This window comes from Catharus ustulatus, chromosome 4 (genome assembly GCF_009819885.2).
Source record: "Catharus ustulatus isolate bCatUst1 chromosome 4, bCatUst1.pri.v2, whole genome shotgun sequence".
Classification (NCBI taxonomy): Eukaryota; Metazoa; Chordata; class Aves; order Passeriformes; family Turdidae; genus Catharus; species Catharus ustulatus.
In genome coordinates this window covers 54,554,932-54,573,615 of record NC_046224.1, presented here as the reverse complement: position 1 = coordinate 54,573,615, position 18,684 = coordinate 54,554,932, and the positions used below count along the sequence as shown (strand labels likewise).

The following is an 18,684-nucleotide window of genomic DNA, read 5'->3' as shown; positions in this document are numbered from 1 at the left end:
TGAAAAGTGTGAAAAATTAGGTATCTAATTACATATATCTACATTTTCTCTGTCACCTGTTGTCAATCTGACTCAGATTTTGTTTTTTTAGCACTTTGATTATTGTTTCCAGTAAACCTCCGTGTTTCTGCTTGCTTCCTTTGGCTGTTCTGCTTTTGGAATGAAAAATTTAACTGTACTAAAATATGTTTTTAAAATAATTTTATTTCAGTTATCTAGAAAAGTATGAAAAAGTCCATCATTTTGGGGAGGAGGATGATGAGGTACAACCAGGCAATCCAAAGCCACAACTTCCTATTGGTGCAATTCCAACTTCCTATAACTACCAGCAACACAGCGTGTCAGGTAAATTCTTGAGCGTGAAATTGCTATATTCTCTGTGTGTGTGGATGTATTTTTTTTTTTTTGACAGGCCACAGAAATAGTGCGTAGATAAATTTGGAATATTACTAAAACCATCAGATCTGTAGGACAATCAAATGATCAGTTTCATACACTCAAAAACCTTTCCACTGTGAACCACAACAAAACAAATATTAAAATCCATAAACTGTTTCTCTTAGTTACAAATATTATCCTTGCTAATTAGTAGAGCTGTGTAATTATTTATCTTGAAAAAAATTACCTTGAAAATTTGCAGTGTGTTTCTTTCAATCTCTCATTTCTCCACAAAGTCAAATACCTGAATTGAGCCTACAATTAGTTCAGCTTTAAATCAGAAGCAGGTGGTCTTTGTGGAATGGACGTGTAATTTGTTGTATAGAAATTGACTGCAAATTGCATTACAGTCCCATTCTGCTTTAATTAAAGCTTGTATTTTGTAAGCTTTTTTTGGGAGTGCTGCAGCATTGCGTTCTGGAGGTGGCAAAGGAACTGATATAGAACTGGAAAGGAACACAGCAGAGTGGAATTGGTTCCACATTTTGGCCAGACAAAAATACATTGAATACTGTAAAAACATGTTAAAAACTTATAAACAAACTTTTACAAAATTCTTTCTTACAGTAATATTGCTTAATGTGTCATTTCGAGATTAATGGATGTAGCTGTGAAAATGTTGTTTGGGTTTGTTTTTTTTTTTTATATTATTTAGATTATCTTCGTCAAAGCTATGGGCTGTCTATGGACTTAAACTCACCAAATGACTATAATAAGTTGGTGCTTTCACTGTTATCTGGACTCCCAAATGAAGTGGACTTTGCAATTAACGTGTGTACTCTTCTTTCAAATGAAAGCAAGCATGTTATGCAGCTTGAAAAGGACCCTAAAATCATCACTTTACTGCTTGCAAATGCTGGGGTGTTTGATGACAGTAAGTATGTGACAATACTTTTGCAACAGAAAGAGTCCATACCTGTTGTAACATCTTTCACAACTCATGATAATTAGAATGTTAATAACTTACTTCACAGTAATATATCTAGTATTTCTCTTTACCTTGTCCATGATTGCAGGTTTTATCAGATGTTACAAATACCTTTTAAGTTGAGTAATTAAAAATTTATTTAATGGGTTAATGAAATGGAAGAATTAGTTTTTTGATATTAAAGGTCAGTTGTTCAGGATGCTAAATTTACAGCATTGGATTTCCATCTGCTTGTAGTGTATTACTATTGCCTATTGAATTTGTAGGACCATGCTGACTTTTCATAATTCTTTTTTAATGGCAATTGCAGATTTAAAAATTAAGAAAATGTAGTCTGAAAGCAATGATTGATAGTATTTTTGTCCTGATACTTCACTATACATTTTACTGTAGTAAAATTCAGATTATAAAACTCAAGGAAGAAAAGTCTTAAGCTGATTTTCAGAATAACTTAATGTGTTAACACATAAATTTCAAAAGAGAGGTTGATTCCATCAAAATACTAAAGTATGTGAAATAAATTCTTCAGATTTTTTTCAGTGTGAAAAAGATGCCTCCATGCCTAATTATTCCTTGTTAATGGCTTCCTGTCAAGAGAGGAGCAAAACCTAAGTTAACCTAAACCAATGTAAAATCATAACTGCATAATTTATATTCTTGGGGTGATGAAGAGGAAGTATTTACCAAGTTTATGTGCTGCGGGTTTTTTGTTTCAGTTTGGGGTTTTTTGTTTTATTTGTTTGTTTTGGGTTCCTGTTTTTTGTTTGTTTGTGGTTAGTTGGTTTGTTTGTTGGGTTTTTTGGTTTTGTGAGTTTCTTTTGTTTGGCTGGTTGTTGTTTTGTTTTTTTAATATTGAAATTCAGAAATTAGCCCCACAAAAATTGCTCAAATGAGCCTTTTCAGCCAAGCATAATTAAGTCATAATATAGATGATCATATCTGTTTGAGTATAAATTTACTTTGGACATGCCAGCATAAACAGAGTATGATATGTCAAAGATTCTGTTTCAAAATTCTGGGGAAGAAGCAGTGTTAGCCACTGTATATGGTTTAGTTGTTTTTTTTGTAATCATTGGCATTTTCACATAATGGTTTGTAGCTTTCCTCTTCTCCCCCCAGTATTGCATTAGTGTCCTCCAGCTTCTCTCTTGCTTTTTCAATTTGTACATTTTTCAATGTCTTTCAGATATGGTTAGACCTTGGTCATTTAGTGTTTGCATCTAGTCCAGTCAAAAGAACTTTCAAAGGAAAATATTTGAAAGGAAGCCAAAGGGAAACTTAGTCCTCCATGTGATTCCACAATGCTTGCTCTCTAGATTTTTGAGGCTACCATACTACCCTGATCTTTTGATGAAACTTCTGTTTATTCGGGAATTTGCAAATAATTTGAGTTTTATATTGCTATTTACAGATTTTTTTGATGTTGTAGGGGCAGTGTTTTCTGGAGCTCTTAACTTGAAGAACAGGTTTATTTGATAGTCAGTATGTTTTTAGAAAAATATTTGAGATAAAACTCGAGGAATGATGAGAATGTAATGAACTCACTCTTTTCATTCCCTGGGAAAAACTTCATTTTTATATTACATGATTATGTCTTCTTCTGAATAAATCCAAGGAAATGTCCTAGCAGCATTAGGAGGACTAATTGGGACAGATGGGGAAAAAACAGCAGGGGTATGTTTACTTACTTTTGAAGCATGAAACTTGAATTTGAAATACTTACATGGTTTTATAGTATAAATAATAACGGTAAATTTGCTAGGTTTAATGATTAAATGTGTTCACTAACGAGTAAATTCAGGCATTATGAAAATACTATCCTAGTAATGTCAACAATAAAAAATAGCTGATAAACTTCATTTAATACAGGTTTTAGATTTTTCTTGTCTATAATTAAGGCTTTATAATTGTTATTATTTAGAATGTACTGTTTTTAAGTAAAATATGTCATCAGTTTCCCTCCCATGCCCTCCTAAACCTCAAGATACAGTTGGATTGCGGGTCATGGGGCAGCAGCAGGGGCTTAGGGGTTATATACTATATTCAGCTTGGAGGGCTGCATAAGGCCTTGGTTTGGATTCTGTGAATTGAAAGCTGATGATGTGGTCTTGGAATTGAGATTTGTAGCATTTTGTACAAAATAAGGAAGCATGATGAACCAAAATGTTTAACTTAAATGTGTTATTAGTTCATTACAGAACTGTTGCAAGACAGAGTTTATTTTTGGATTGACTCAGCATTTGAATCAGATAGACTGAGTCTTAGCTGCTTTCAGGGAGTGCTGATTACAAAAGCTGTGGTAGTGGCTCCATCAAACCATCAAACAGCCAAGAACATCCATTACTGGTCTTCATTAGATTTAGTTTGTATTGAATGGTGTCAAAATCTTGATGTGAGGGTGGATATAGAGTAGTCATTGTTGACTCTTGGAAAAGAGCTGTGGAAAAATTTCCTGTGTTTTTTTTTTTACAGGATTCACAAACTAGCCCTTTCCTTATGAGCTCCTTATTCTCTTTAAACTGTTAAACTGCAATAGCTGTTAACTAAATGACAACAGACGTTTCAGCTAGTTTATGCAGTATTTTTTAAGATCAAAAGGGAATGCTGGAAGAGTCTATAGTGTTCTTGAATCTTTATTTAGTTTATGGATTAATAAAAAATGATCATTTTTCTTATTTTACTAAATTATGCTTTTTGTGCTTAAAGCTTTAGGATCATTTTCTGCTGTGTTTGGAGAAGAGTGGAAGGAGAAAACTGATAGAGATTTTGTTAAGGTAATTTAAAAATTACTAAAATAATTTTGTACTGCATATGGTGGGTATCAAATCCTTTAAAAAGATTGAAAATTCTAAAATGTCCTTAAAATGTCATTAACATTACTCTCAGCTTCATTTATTTGATTTACATATAACAGGATACTATGTCACAGTTGGCTTAAAATGTTCAGATAAGTAGGAAGAAGTGTATTAAGAAAAAATAGGTACAGACAAATGAACAAAGGTTTCAATGTTTCTTTTTGTAAGGCAATTGATATGTGTGAAGAAAAGGAGTATTGGGCAACATATTTAACAAGAGGCAACAATGCTGTTTTAGGTTTTGTTTTAAATTGCGATGATCACTAAAGAAACATTGTGAATTATAAAAATTAAGATAATAGCATAAGAAGCATATGATAAATACTTTAATAGGTTAGCAATGTTGCAAGTTTGTTTCTGTTCAACTGTTTTTGCACAAGGCTTTTTTAATCTTTCCACTAGAGGGCATGAGCTACTGTACAAGCAGTGAAATGAAGTTAAAAATAGAACTAAAGTTTCTTTGTACAAATGGTTATTTATCCTAGATTAAGTATTTTAGGTAAATAAGAGCATGAATTATAGCTGAAAGATATTTGATATTTCAGCATATTTACAGTGATACGCAATTTTCTTGAATTGAATTACAGGTGATGATTTATGTGTCTAAAATAAAAGAGAGATTTGAATACCTTACACTTTTTATTAAATAAAAGTGTGAAGAGAAAATCTTCTGAGTTCCTTATAAAACCAAGTTTCTGCTCAATTCCATAATTGCTTCATTTACTGAAATACCTTACCAGTATTACAGAGCAATATTTGTTGGAGCTTTCTCCATTTATCTTTTGTTTTACTTTTTTGTAACTCAGTTTGGGAACAAGCTGAACCATAGTCGTTTTAGTTAATTGGTAAGTGTTGTTGAAATACCAGTGTATAAATTCCCTTATCAAATTTTCCTAAGTAAACTTCAAACCAAAAAAGATAAGCTCTCATTTTGTGAGTATATGAACTTTAAAGTGTGATATGTATGTGCCAAACTTAAGTGAAAAAATTAATGTTTCATGATGTTCAAAATTTCCCTTTCCACTGAAAAAGTACTAGAAGTCTAGTGTCTAGAAGTACTGTGGGTTGTGGGTTGGTTGGTTTGTTTGAAGCACTTAGCACTGCTGTGTTGCCTTCACCCTCAGCTGTCAGACTGTTGCTGATCTAGAGCAGCAACAAGCACCATGTCTAGATCTGTAAATGTCTGAAATTATACAGCATTCTAATTTATTACATACTCATTAATTATATAAATTCAAGTAATTTTTATAAGGACAGGTGGTTCTTATAAATGTTTTAACATTATAAAAGTTTTAAGTAGAGTCACTGTAACTGCAATAAGGTTTAATAATAAAAAAACTTGGATGGTCTCCAAGATCTATTTTTGGACATTACAACATATAAAGTACCACTCAGTCATGAAATACTGCTGACAACATCTCAGAAATACTTGGAAAGCATGTGAAAAACTTAACAATCAGATGTAAAAGTACCTCTAATGCCAAGAATTTAGATTTTTCAGAGCATCTCACCGTAAGCATTTGTTTGACCTTACTACTGGAAGTAATTTATTTTGTATTGCAGCTGTGGCTGAGTCAAAACAGGACTCAGGAGGAAGCATGGGAGCTTCCTGACGTAGGAGAGAGATACTTGGTTGTCAGCACAGAGGCTGTGTGTGTGGTTTTGATGGTTTTTTGGTTTTTTTTTTTAAATGTGCTTTTGCAATTTTAAGAAAAAAAGAATGACTGTTAAGTAAGTTGCTCCTTTCATGGTTATATTATCATTTTTATTTAAAAATATTCTTTTGTTTGTTTGTTAATTTTGGTGCTGGTTGTGTCCTCCAGTGTCACTGCTGTGTCAGTTGGAGGTGAAGATGAAAAACAATGTGTTTCTTTATACTAAGTTTCAAGGGAATCAATTACCTTTCTGTTCTTTTTTCTTTCCCTTCCCCTCAGTCCTTACTGCATTATATAAAACTGTTTGAAAAATTATTACTTTTCATTATCTTACCTGCAGCAGGGCGTTTTACAGAACTTACTTCTAAACTGAATCAAATGTTTTAACTAGTCAGTGGAAATCTGTTCAATTAATTGTCCAAATTTGAGAATATTTAAGTTGAACCTGCTGTTACCTCTTACAGCTATGTTAATTTGTCACATTCTGCCCTCTCTATTTTTCCTGGTGCTGCCAATAAGCTTAAATGTCTAGCTAATTGGAATGGCTGTGTGTCCTTACTTGAGGATTGGAACAACTGACATTTAGCCAGTCATCTTGTATCTCTCCTTGTTTGTTTTGTTGTCCCCGTCCACAAGCTCTGATGGCATCCTGCTCAGATGTTTTCTCCTCTACTCTGGAAACTTTCCCATTTTTGACTGTTTCATTTAGCTTTGAATATCCTCATGTTACCAGGGTTCGCTTGAGTATAGAGTTAGCTTTCAAGAGTGATTTGTTTATATAGTATGTTTATAATCTGACAGATTTAGCTGTTTTTCCAGGTATTTCTTTCATGTCTCCAGCAGCTGCTCAGTGTCTGATGTGTAGTGTATCAAAAATTGCATTAGATTTCTTCATGCACCATTCATCTCTGTTTACTTTAGTCAAATGATTTGCATTTCATATTTTTGGATTTCTTGAGGTCTCCTCTAGCTGTAGAGTTCCAAAATTCACATATGTGCAGTTCTTGTGCCTTGCTCACTTCTCTGATTTTCTTCTTTATTTTGGGATTTTATTTTATTTTGTTGCCAAACTCCTTTTCTGTGTAAATTTAAAAAACTTTTCATTTACTGTGCATTTATTCTCTGATTCTTTCTCAGATAGTGTACAGAGAGAGCTCCTTATGCATTTAAATACCTGAAATACTTTTTAAACATCACTTTTGTTGTCTCTTACAGTAATATATCAAGCTGACTTGATTCCAGTTGCTCTCATATTTTTCTTGGACAATAAGTAGTCATACCATTGGTACATTGTTTTATGGACTCAAATGACTGTTGCTTTTATGGACAGTCATTTCATTGATCTGATTTGCAGTGAATTCTGTATAATCCTTTGCAATTTTTTGTAAAGGAACTTGCCTACTGATAGTGATCAGTCTATGAATGTGATTCTTTGTCCATTATCTCTTAGCATCTGGATGTAATATAGTTAAACACTGTTTGGTTGTTTCCAGGTTTTAGCTTTATGTTTCTTTTGGCAGTACATGATTTTTATACATATATGTATATGACTAACTAGTGATATAGACCTTTACTTTTGCACCCTGTCTTGTTTACTTCTATTAATATGTAGTACTAGATTGGTGCTGTCCTTCATAGTAGGGAATAAATAACTACTTGTAATGCTGAACTGATTTTTGTTGCCTTTGTGCTATGCTATGTGTTTTTCAAATGAATGCCCAGAAAATTCTTTTTTTTTTTTCCCCCACTTTTGCTATTCCTTTGGGGGGTAAAAAAAATTTTCACGTTTCACCTGTTCCCTTGTAACAGAATTTTGCCTGCATGCCTTCATCTTCTGTGGCTCTTGGTGATAGCTTCAGTATTAATTAGAAAAATCTGTTTGTCACAAACAGTAAGAAGTTAAGACTTTTTTCTAGCTGTTTTTGTCTTTGCTAAAATGAGGTAATAATCCTTTCTGTGTAAGTAAATCCTCTTTACTAAACAGTACTTGGATGCCATTTAGCAACATTGCAGTGAAAATAAAGTTCTTTTCCTTCCAATTTAGAAAATCCGTAGTATTGTATTTGTCAACAAAATAGTAGTGTCAAGCTTGGTATGAATGCTGTAATTTAGTAATTACATTTGCATAGCAAAATTTCTCCTGCTGTTCAGCTGGTTATACTTCCCATCCTTCCCTTTTTATCCAGATTTATTGGTGGCTTTATTCTATGATTATAGTCAAAAGAGGAGTGGTGTTTCATTAGTGAGTCAAAGAAATGTACAAATCTTTATTAGTCAAAAGAAGGTTTATATCTTTGTTCAGATATACACATTAGAAAGCATGTATCATTATATATTTTTATATTATTATACATCACATTATGTGTTTTTATTGGCTTGCAAAGCTTAATTCCTTGATTAATTATTGAATTTCAACAGGACTAGCAACAAAACAATCATTGACAGAAAAGGCTGTAAATACGTAAAGTAATTTGAATACCAGTTTGCTGAAGTGTTATCTTTGGTTATATTTATAAAGGTGTTTTGTGATGGTGGTGGTTGTTTCTCTCTTTTTATTGTGTTATGATGAAGTAGGAAATGCAGCAGCAACTTTAAAAAGTCTTTCCAAATAGCAGCTTCTAGCAGTAATCTAAGATGTACTGAGACTGGGAGGAGTGAGCTTTCTCTGCCTTAGGTCACCACCATTTGTAGGAGATGATGGAGGATGAGCTTTACTTTTCTCCCATTTGTAATTGCTGTATTCCTAATGGGATATATTTAAAACTGCCCCATAGTTTCAGTATGTGCTTCAGCAAAGCACTTTTGTGGTGGTGTTGGGTGATTGTGACCACATACTTCTGGTGCTTGAAGGGAAGAGTTCCTTAATGTAAAGTACTGAACATCTTGCATATCGTCACTTCTGGTTGCTATCAGATTAATCAAGGTACTAGGAAATCTTTAAAGAACAATTATTTTAATATTATTTCAATATTTTAACATAATAGAAATAAAAGTAATTAATATTTAAAGAAATAGCCCCTAGAAATTAAGTATTTTTAATTCTTTCTTCAGTTTTGGAAGGATATTGTTGAGGATATTGAAGTTCGTGATCTGATTTCCGACAGAAGCAAATCTCAAGGTGAGACATCTTAACTAATCTTAATATGTGCATGTTGGTAAATTGAGCAAAGGAAGGACTAAAATTTATTTATTTATTTGCTTCTTAGATATTCCATCAGAAGAATGGATTTGGGAATCCTTGTTTCATCCACCTCGCAAATTGGGCATTAACGATATTGAAGGGCAGCGGGTACTTCAGATAGCAGTGATTTTACGAAATCTTTCTTTTGAAGAGGGAAATGTTAAACTTCTGGCAGCTAATCGTACTTGTCTTCGGTTCCTGCTACTCTCTGCTCACAGTCACTTTATTTCTCTACGGCAGTTGGGGCTTGACACTCTGGGAAATATTGCAGCAGAGGTAATGTGCTTTCAAACAGAACAATTCAAATACAAATTGGGAAAAGTGGTAGTGTTAATGAAATGATTTTTTTTCTTTGTCATTGGATGGAGGAGGAAATAAATTATTCTCTGAATTTGTAATTAGCAATTTGAAAACAAGTGTTCAGAGCCAAAACTAAAATACAACTGTATGTGTCAGTTTGCTAAAATAGAATCACATGAAGAAGACTGATGATGTAGGGAGATAGAAGATATTCATAGTGTGTAATTTTCAGTTTAGTTTCCCAGAGAGAAAAAAGGAATTTGTTAAGTTCTGCAGTCTGTATGCTAGCTTCTTCACTTTATAATTATAATCTTTAGTCATAACTTCAAAATAGTATGTTTAAGAAACAGGGTTTTAGAGGATTTTATGTCCCATGTACTGTATTTTGTGTAAACTAGTAATATGCCACTGGGTATGCTACCAGAACCATGCGAGGCATCTTTTTTAAATTTTTTTTTTTGAGAGGTTTGAATGTTGTAAAATGTTACTTTGGTATGTTGTATTGCTGTGCAGAAAATAATACGGATTTTATAGTTAGTATATTCAGATAGTCCTTATATTTTAAAATATAGCAAATAAATTTAAGTAAAATGGGTACTAGCAGAGAATAAGACTGCAAGTATTGGTCTGCTACTAAATATTGAAAGAAAAGATGGTGTTTTTAATTTTCCATGCACCCAACTTCTTTTGAATGAGAAGGAATGTTACTTATGTCTGAGATCTCTAATTGAGAAGCAGAAGTGGAAACATGGTGAATGACTGGGATAGCATGTGGGAAGGAGTACTTGTTACTCAAGTTCTGTCTTTGTTGGATATTACAGTCCATTTGTCTATACAGTTGACTGCCTGAGAATGAAGTTATTTTCCTTATTCTGAGCAGTGGAAAGTGTAAATTAGATTTCTGCTTCAGAGCAGAAAAGGAGGTGGGGTCTCAAAATGCTAGGTACAATCAAAAGCTCACAGCATTCAGCTTTTATGAACGTGAGTGTAATTTATGTGTGCTACACTTAAACATTCCTGAATCTTATATTTTGATAAGCAAATTTAAGTGTTTGAGCCATTAGCACTATGTGGATAGTGTTAGTAATTTTGTTTTTCTTTCTCATCAGCTTCTTTTGGATCCTGTTGATTTCAAAACTACTCATCTAATGTTCCACACTGTTACAAAATGCCTCATGTCAAGGGATAGATTTTTAAAAATGAGAGGTAAGATCTCTAGCTATTCTTGTTATTGTATCAGGATTGTAATTATTGCTGTTTAAAACTATTTTGTATTTGTTCTTCAGGCATGGAAATCTTGGCTAATCTTTGTAAGGCTGAAGATAATGGTGTCTTAATTTGTGAATATGTGGATCAAGAATCCTATAAGGAGATCATATGTCATCTCACACTACCAGATGTGCTGCTTGTAATCTCAGCACTTGAGGTGCTATACATGCTCACAGAAATGGGAGAAGTGGCCTGCTCAAAGATTGCTAAAGTAGAGAAGAGCATAGGTAAGGAAGAAGCAAAATCTATTACTTCTCTTGCTTATGTAAGAAAAATGACTTAACCACTGACCATGACATATTCTTAAAAATGTGGCTTGCTTGTGTGTGTGTGAGCACACAGCATGGGGATGAAATTTACCAAATTTATTCATTTTGTCCTCAAGGAATTGATGATGCTGAAAATTCTGAAGTGTTTTTCTTTAATGCCACAAAGTGTGTTTAAAAAAAGTAAACCCACAGAAGCATGCAAAGACTTGTTTCCTTTCAACACATGGCAATTTTAAAGCGCATCAGTATGTTCCAACAGCATTCTTCTTGTCCTAATGTAATTGTTGGTTTTACATTCAATACTTCAGATACATTAGTATGTCTGGTTTCTATGGACGTCCAGATGTTTGGACCTGATGCTCTTACTGCTGTAAAGCTCATTGAACATCAGTGTGTTAGCCAGCAAGGACTACTGGATGTCAGACCACAGGTTATGGATCATGGTTCTTCACAGGCCCATGCAGCAGGTGTCCCAGGTGAGTATCACGGCAAGAGAACACACTGCTCTATAAAATTTCCCATATGATCTATGATTTTTATCTTCTCTAGATTTCTGAGTAGTTTACATAAATAAGTGTAACATTATGCATAACATATGTATCTTTTTCAAACACTTGCTCATGAAACAAATACGCTATTTTTGCCAAAGCTATGTTAGCCAAAACTGTTGTGAAACAAGCTTTGAAAGAATTTTAGTGTTTTTCAGTTGCTAATGTGAAAATTCTCTGAAAGGTACATGCATTGCATATTTAAACTTGTTCAGTGGAAATAAAACGTATCCATTCTAGATTGTTCCTGCAATTTTCAGAGAATTAGGTGTCCATTCTATATTGTGTCTTACACTGGATATTATTTGGCAGTGACATACAGTATTTGGTAGAATTGCAGAGATGAGATGGATAGACTCATTCTTGAAGGTCATAACCGGTTTTTCGTTATGTGAACCAAATTGTAACTATTCTTATGATGTTACTGAGAAAGAGCCATTGCAACAGACATTGGTTTGAATGTTTAAGCGTGCTGTTTCTGGAATGGGTGTGGATACCACAGCAAAAATGACTGGGAGAAAATGTAACCAAGGGGGTGAATAGGATGAACTGATGTGACATTGGCACAAAATCCTTTGCATTATATTTGCATCCATTTAAGAATTGGAAAAATAATTGCTGTGTCCTTGTGCCTCTTTTGCTGGAGTATTGTGCCACTTTAAAATCATACTCAGTACTGTAAAGTACTGAGATAATGATCATGAATCTGGAAGCAGCCATTCACTAGGTGCACATCTCGTGGTTGCACTTCCGTGGTGACTCTGGCCCCGGCAAGCCTGCTTCACTTTGGTAAACTGGTGCAGATCTGTAGTCTGCTGTGGGCACTTCTGTGTCTTGCCTCAGCTGGATACATCCTTACTGACAAACATATGAGAAGCTGTACCAGTGGATGTCATGAAGTGCTTCGTTCAGAAAGACGAAAAACATTTCAGCAAGTTTTGTTTTTTTTTTTTTCTTCCCCACATTCTCTACAGCCTCTAGGACAGCACCACATGTTGCTCCACCTCCAGGAATAGTAGAAATAGACAGTGAGAAATTTGCATGTCAATGGTAAGTGTATTCAAATGCACTAAGTAAGTCTATTTAAATACATTAATGAAGAAGAAAAAGAAAAGTACTGAATTCATGTGTCACAGAATTTCCTAGTTGGCGTCTCTTTACTGGTAGACTAATTTTTCTTAAAAGTGTAAACCACATCCATTCTGTCATTGCTTTGAATGACACTGCTAAGTGAATATCAATGTAGAAACATTGACTTAGGATAACAATTTGTGATGAAGAATTAGTTAGCTTCAACCCATCTTTTGCAAAAGTAGACTCAATAAAGAATAAGAATAGAACTGTGGGGAGGAGATGCCAGGAAAAAATGCATTCTCATTTGTTTTTGCAGAATATACAATAAAAAAGGCATAAATAAGAGTCAGTTTTGCATAGATAATACATATACAGGTATGTAAATAAGATACTGACTGCAAGTGTTAGGGGTCCAGTGTGTTCTTTCATAAGCAGTAAGAAGAAGAAAGTGTGGAACAGATATCTGATAAAACAACATACTATAATGATATTTTCCATGTTGTTGGCAGATAGCAAAAGTCTGTGTGATACAGACTGAAGCATTTTAACAACCTCTTTAAAAGTACTCTCTCTGTATTTTGCTTCATAGTTTATTTTTTCATCTTCAGGTTGAATGCCCATTTTGAAGTGAACCTTGATTGCTCAGTCTCTCGAGCAGAAATGTACTCTGAATACCTCTCTACTTGTAGTAAATTAGCTCGAGGTGGAATCCTAACATCAACTGGATTTTATAAATGCCTGCGGTAAGACAAGAATTTATGCAGCAATAAAGAAGCAATTGTATGTTCTCAAAACTAACTGGTAGCTTTAGATTTCTTTGAGGAAAGATCATCTGAGTTGAAAGACAACCAGTTTTGGGATTTTAATTGAAACAAATGTTTAGAGTCTGTTTAATTTTATTGAAAGGGTTCCTTCTCTGCCTCTAGTCGTTCTAATTCTTTCTGAAGTAGTTTTTCGAGATTTTGTAATTTTCACTTAGGTTCTTATGACGTCTCTGCGATCTGGGGGACCTGCTAGTCCTCAGTGATGACCACTTACATGCTGTTGAAAAATCCTGCTGTGTTGTAAAGATGCATGCATTCCTTCTATTACTCTGCAAATAAGAGCAGTTAGGTAAAACAAAAACATTGTAAGAGAGTTGAGTTATTGTGTTTATTAATATGGATTTATGTTGTGTTTGGCAGAACTGTCTTTCCGAATCATACAGTGAAGAGAGTAGAAGATCCAAGTAACAATGGTCAAGCACATATACATGTGGTAGGAGTGAAGAGGAGAGCTATACCACTTCCCATTCAGATGTACTATCAGCAGCCACCAACTTCGTCTACCCCAGTTGTCCGGGTTGATTCAATTCCTGATGTGTCTTCGTCTCCTTTGCCAGCAGGTTTTTAAATTAATTATGTCTAAAATATTTTGCATTGATCCTGAAACCATAATAAAAGCCAGAAGTTTTTGAACATAGCTTGAAAGTGTTAGAAGTTGAGGCCACATGTTTTCAGTTTATTCAGTAATGTTGGGAATAAGATTGCAGTATTTCCTTGCATGCCATTCTAGTCTTTGACGTGTAACCCATAAGCTTTCTAGTCAGCAGACAAGCCATTGTTGCTGCATCATTAATTTAGGCTCTCTAGAGTTGAGAATAGAACTGCTTCATGTAGAATTGCAGTTTCAAATCTTGGATTTTTAAAAATTTGTTAGTTCATGTGTTTGAAGTAATCTCTGCTTCCAAACTTTTACTGTGTTTATTTCAACAGGAATCCCGCATGGGCTACCAGGTGTAGGAAATCACTATCAGAGGACCCCTCTTAACCAGTCTTCAACTTTGACAGCAACACAGATGTCTTTTCCAATTCAAGGTGTTCACACTGTGGCACAGACTGTTTCTAGAATTCCTCAAAATCCTTCTATTCATACACAACAAAATGCTCCAATGACTGTTATACAGAATAAAGGTCCACTATCCTGTGAAGTAGTGAAGGCCGCAGTAATACAGAGCTCTGTTCCTCAGTCTGCAGTTCCTGTTCCTATTGCAGTAGGAGGAGCTTCTAATCAAAATCACAGCACCACAGGCCAGCAGCCGTCTGTTACAGTTGTGAGTTCTCAGATGCTTCACCACCAACCTGTAATTCAACAACAGTCCCCACTGCACGCAGTGGTACCAGGACAGATACCTTCAGGCACTCCTGTTACGGTAATTCAGCAAGCTGTACCTCAGGGTCATATATTTGGCAGAGTACAAAACCTACCAGCATGCAGTTCAGCAGTTTCACAGGGTCAACAGCTAATCAGCACATCATCACAACCTGGGCAGACATCATCTCAGCAGTCCTCTGTGGGTAACCAGCAACAAGATACAGTCATCATAACACCACAGCAGTATGTCACAACCTCTGCATCTAACATTGTTTCTGCCACCACAGTTCAAAATTTCCAAGTAGCAGCTGGGCAGGTGGTTACAATTGCAGGTGTTCAGAACCCACCGACATCTAGAGTAGGGTTTCAGAATATTGCTCCAAAGCCTCTGCCATCTCAGCAAGGCCCACCTGCTGTGGGACAGCAGTCACAGCAGCAGCCTCCACCACCATCCCAGCAAAGTGTAGTTATAGTAAGCCAGCCAGCTCAGCAAGGTCAGACGTACGCACCAGCCATTCATCAAATTGTGCTTGCTAACCCAGCTTCTATTCCTGCTGGCCAAACCGTCCAGTTGGCTGGACAGCCGAGCATTACTCCATCATCTTCACCGTCCCCAGGTCCGGTTACAAATAATCAAGTCCCTACAGTTATGTCATCTTCATCCACCACTCCTCAGTCGCAAGGACCCCCTCCTACTGTTAGCCAGATGCTTTCTGTAAAGAGGCAGCAGCAGCAGCAACATTCACCAGCATCATCACAGCAGCAGGTACAGGTACAACAACCAATGCAAATGCAAGTTCAGTCACAACAAGCTAATACAGGAGTTGGCCAGCCCAACTCTGGTGAGTCTAGCCTGATAAAACAACTGCTTCTTCCAAAAAGAGGCCCCTCAACTCCAGGGGGGAAGCTTATACTCCCAGCTCCACAGATTCCTCCACCTAACAATGCAAGAGCTCCTAGCCCTCAGGTGGTTTATCAGATGGCCAATAACCAGACACCAGGTTTTGGAGTTCAAGGACAGTCTCCAGCTCAGCAGCTGCTAGTTGGACAGCAAAATGTTCAGCTGGTACCGGGTGCAATCCCGCCCCAAGGGGCAGTGCAAACAGTACCCATTTCTAATTTACAGATATTGCCAGGCCAGTTGATCTCAAACAGCCCAGCAACTATTTTCCAAGGGACTACTGGCAACCAGGTTACGATAACAGTTGTGCCAAATACGAGTTTCGCTACTGCAACTGTGAGTCAGGGAAATGCAACTCAGATCATTGCTCCAGCAGGAATTTCAGTGAGTGGAGCACAGACAGGAGTTGGGCTACAGGTGCAAACCCTTCCAGCTACTCAAGCACCTTCAGCTGGACAATCACAGTGTACTGCTGCTCCCCCATTCAAAGGTGATAAAATAATTTGCCAAAAGGAGGAAGAAGCAAAGGAAGCAACAGGTTTACACATCCATGAACGTAAAATTGAAGTTATGGAGAATCCTTCCTGCCGAAGAGGAGCTGCAAATACCAGCAATGGGGATGCAAAAGAAAATGAAATGCAGGTGGGAAGTCTTTTAAATGGGAGAAAGTATAGTGACTCCAGTCTACCTCCTTCTAACTCAGGGAAAACACAGAATGAGGCCAATCAGTGCTCACAAGTCAGTAATGGGCCATCATTAGAAATGGGTGAGAACGGAGCTCCTGGAAAGCAGAACTTTGAACAAACGGACACACAGGAAATTAAAAGTGATTTGAAGAAGCCCCTAGTTAATGGAATCTGTGATTTTGATAAAGGAGATTGTTCTCATTTGAGCAAAAACATTCCAAATCACAAAACTTCCAATCATGTAGGAAATGGTGAGATATCTTCAGTGGAACAACAAGGGAATTTGGATGCCACGCAGCAAGATACTGCCAAAGGTGATCAAGGGGAAAGAATTTCTAATGGGCCTGTATTAACTTTGAGTAGTTCACCTGCTGTAAGCGGTACACAGGAGGCTGCAAAACTGTTAACCCAGCAACTTAGTGGTACCAACACTGATTTACCTAATGGACCTCTAGCTTCAAGTTTGAATTCAGATGTGCCTCAGCAACGCCCAAGTGTAGTTGTCTCACCACAATCTACAGCCTCTGTTATACAGGGGCATCAAATTTTAACAGTTCCACACTCAGGACCTAGAGTGTCCCAGTCTACCCTGTCCTCCGAAGTTCGGTCGACTAATGGCACAGCAGAATGCAAAACTGCAAAGAGGCCAGCAGAGGATAATGACAGGGAAACTGTTCCAGGAATTCCAAATAAAGTAGGAGTTAGAATTGTTACAATCAGTGACCCCAACAATGCTGGTTGCAGTGCAACTATGGTTGCTGTGCCAGCTGGAGCGGATCCAAGCACTGTAGCGAAAGTAGCAATAGAAAGTGCTGTTCAACAAAAGCAGCAGCATCCAACCACGTATATACAAAGCATGGTCACACAGGTATGTTGCAGTGTTCTTTTTATGTTTATTCTGACTAATACTGTGAAATAACATGGCTGAAAATGTGAGCTCGGTCGATATCTCTTGCATAGTATTTCAGGTATTCAGAAAATGATACTTTCTGTTCTTCCACAGACTAAAGTTTTAACTGTTTACATACTTCTTCAATGTCATTGACAACAGTGGAATTCAAAATTTGTAGCTTGATAATACACAGTGAAGAAAGAACTTCTGCTCACTATTTTCTTGCTTTAAGGATTAACTGTTCTGAAAACAACAATGATTTGCTGCATGATCTTGTAAAAATATCTGCAAAAGTGTTCTGCATTTTATTCTCGGTCACTGTGGAGGGGTGAATATCTTTTTTTGAGGAAAACCACGCCTGCATCTGGATGGCTGAAAAGAGTTGAAGTTTTTACATTTAAAGTTGGTCTTCTTGGTCTTGCTTTGTGAGTTCACTACAGTTAGGAGAAAGTATTGTTTTGTAAATTTGTTGAAATATTTACATTTATTCATTACAAGGTATTTACAATATTTATCAATAAAACAAGCATTGTTTTGGGATTTTTTCTCTGTTTGCTAAGCTTTGGTTAGGGTTTGTTGGGCTTTTTTATTCCTTGATTGAATTTGTTGAAACTTCTGAAAGTGGTTACTTCCTAACCCTTTACTAGAAATGAGGCATGGACATCAGTAGTATTAATAAGTAAAATCATAGTGTTAGAGATTACTCCATTCCCTAGAATTAATTTGTTTGTACATAGACAGAAAATCACTCTCCAGAAAACCCATTCCTAACCTGAATAGGAGCAAAGGGAATAAATAGAATGGTAGGTCTGGCAGTTAAGAGTTCTGACAGACCAGAGAGAGGAAATGAAATCCTGAGTGTATGTTAGTACATTTTGATCTTAGACTAACAGGTCTTACCTTTTTTTTTGGTTGGGGGTTTGTTTGCCTTTGACAAAATAGAAGGCATAGATGTGGTGGGCTTATACAGACCTAGAACTTAAAATGTGGCAAGTACTGGCTAGTGCTACTTCATTTTCTGTGACAAGTTATGCTGCTCTTGATAACTCTTGACTTTTCTAGTTGTCAAAAATCAGGTTTAACAGTTAACAAGTTCCTTCCATTTTTACTTTCTCTATTTTTGCTTCTGTGACAGTGCACAGTTAATTCTTAAAATGTCTTTGGATGTCTTTGAACTCACTCCTAAATTTTCACTTAGGTTTTGTTGGGGGAGATCTGTATTCTTTTATATATTATTTATCTTTGTTCTTAATAGAAATAATTTGACCAAAATTAATAGTTTCTGTTAGCAGCCTAGGGGCAACATATAGATTTTCTGTAGTGCAGATATATTAGCTATGCCTTGCTTTTTACACTGAGTGTCTTGGTGTAAACAAGTTTGGATTTCTGTTATAGCTTTGCTAAGGATATGGCTGAAGTACAAAATGGTATGGCTGTCTCTTGAATGGAATATGCTTATTTATTCCCTCAATATGTACCTTAAAAGAATTTGCAGTTGTATCTCAAGCAGCTATTAAATGATCAAATTTTAAGAATTTTGAGAAGAGAGTAATAC

At 35.9% G+C, this 18,684-nt stretch overlaps 1 protein-coding gene across 1 annotated transcript in view; it reads left to right on the top strand.

The window, feature by feature from the left end:
- ARID2 (AT-rich interaction domain 2) overlaps window positions 1-18,684 on the top strand; it is an 88,586-nt gene that overhangs the window by 53,511 nt on the left and 16,391 nt on the right. The window contains exons 4-15 of the mRNA XM_033057978.2: window positions 212-345; window positions 1,094-1,312; window positions 4,073-4,140; window positions 8,928-8,994; window positions 9,083-9,333; window positions 10,467-10,563; window positions 10,644-10,853; window positions 11,204-11,371; window positions 12,418-12,493; window positions 13,126-13,260; window positions 13,702-13,901; window positions 14,272-17,105. Coding sequence (XP_032913869.2) covers window positions 212-345; window positions 1,094-1,312; window positions 4,073-4,140; window positions 8,928-8,994; window positions 9,083-9,333; window positions 10,467-10,563; window positions 10,644-10,853; window positions 11,204-11,371; window positions 12,418-12,493; window positions 13,126-13,260; window positions 13,702-13,901; window positions 14,272-17,105 — 4,459 coding nt within the window. The remainder of the gene's footprint in view (window positions 1-211; window positions 346-1,093; window positions 1,313-4,072; window positions 4,141-8,927; window positions 8,995-9,082; window positions 9,334-10,466; window positions 10,564-10,643; window positions 10,854-11,203; window positions 11,372-12,417; window positions 12,494-13,125; window positions 13,261-13,701; window positions 13,902-14,271; window positions 17,106-18,684) is intronic.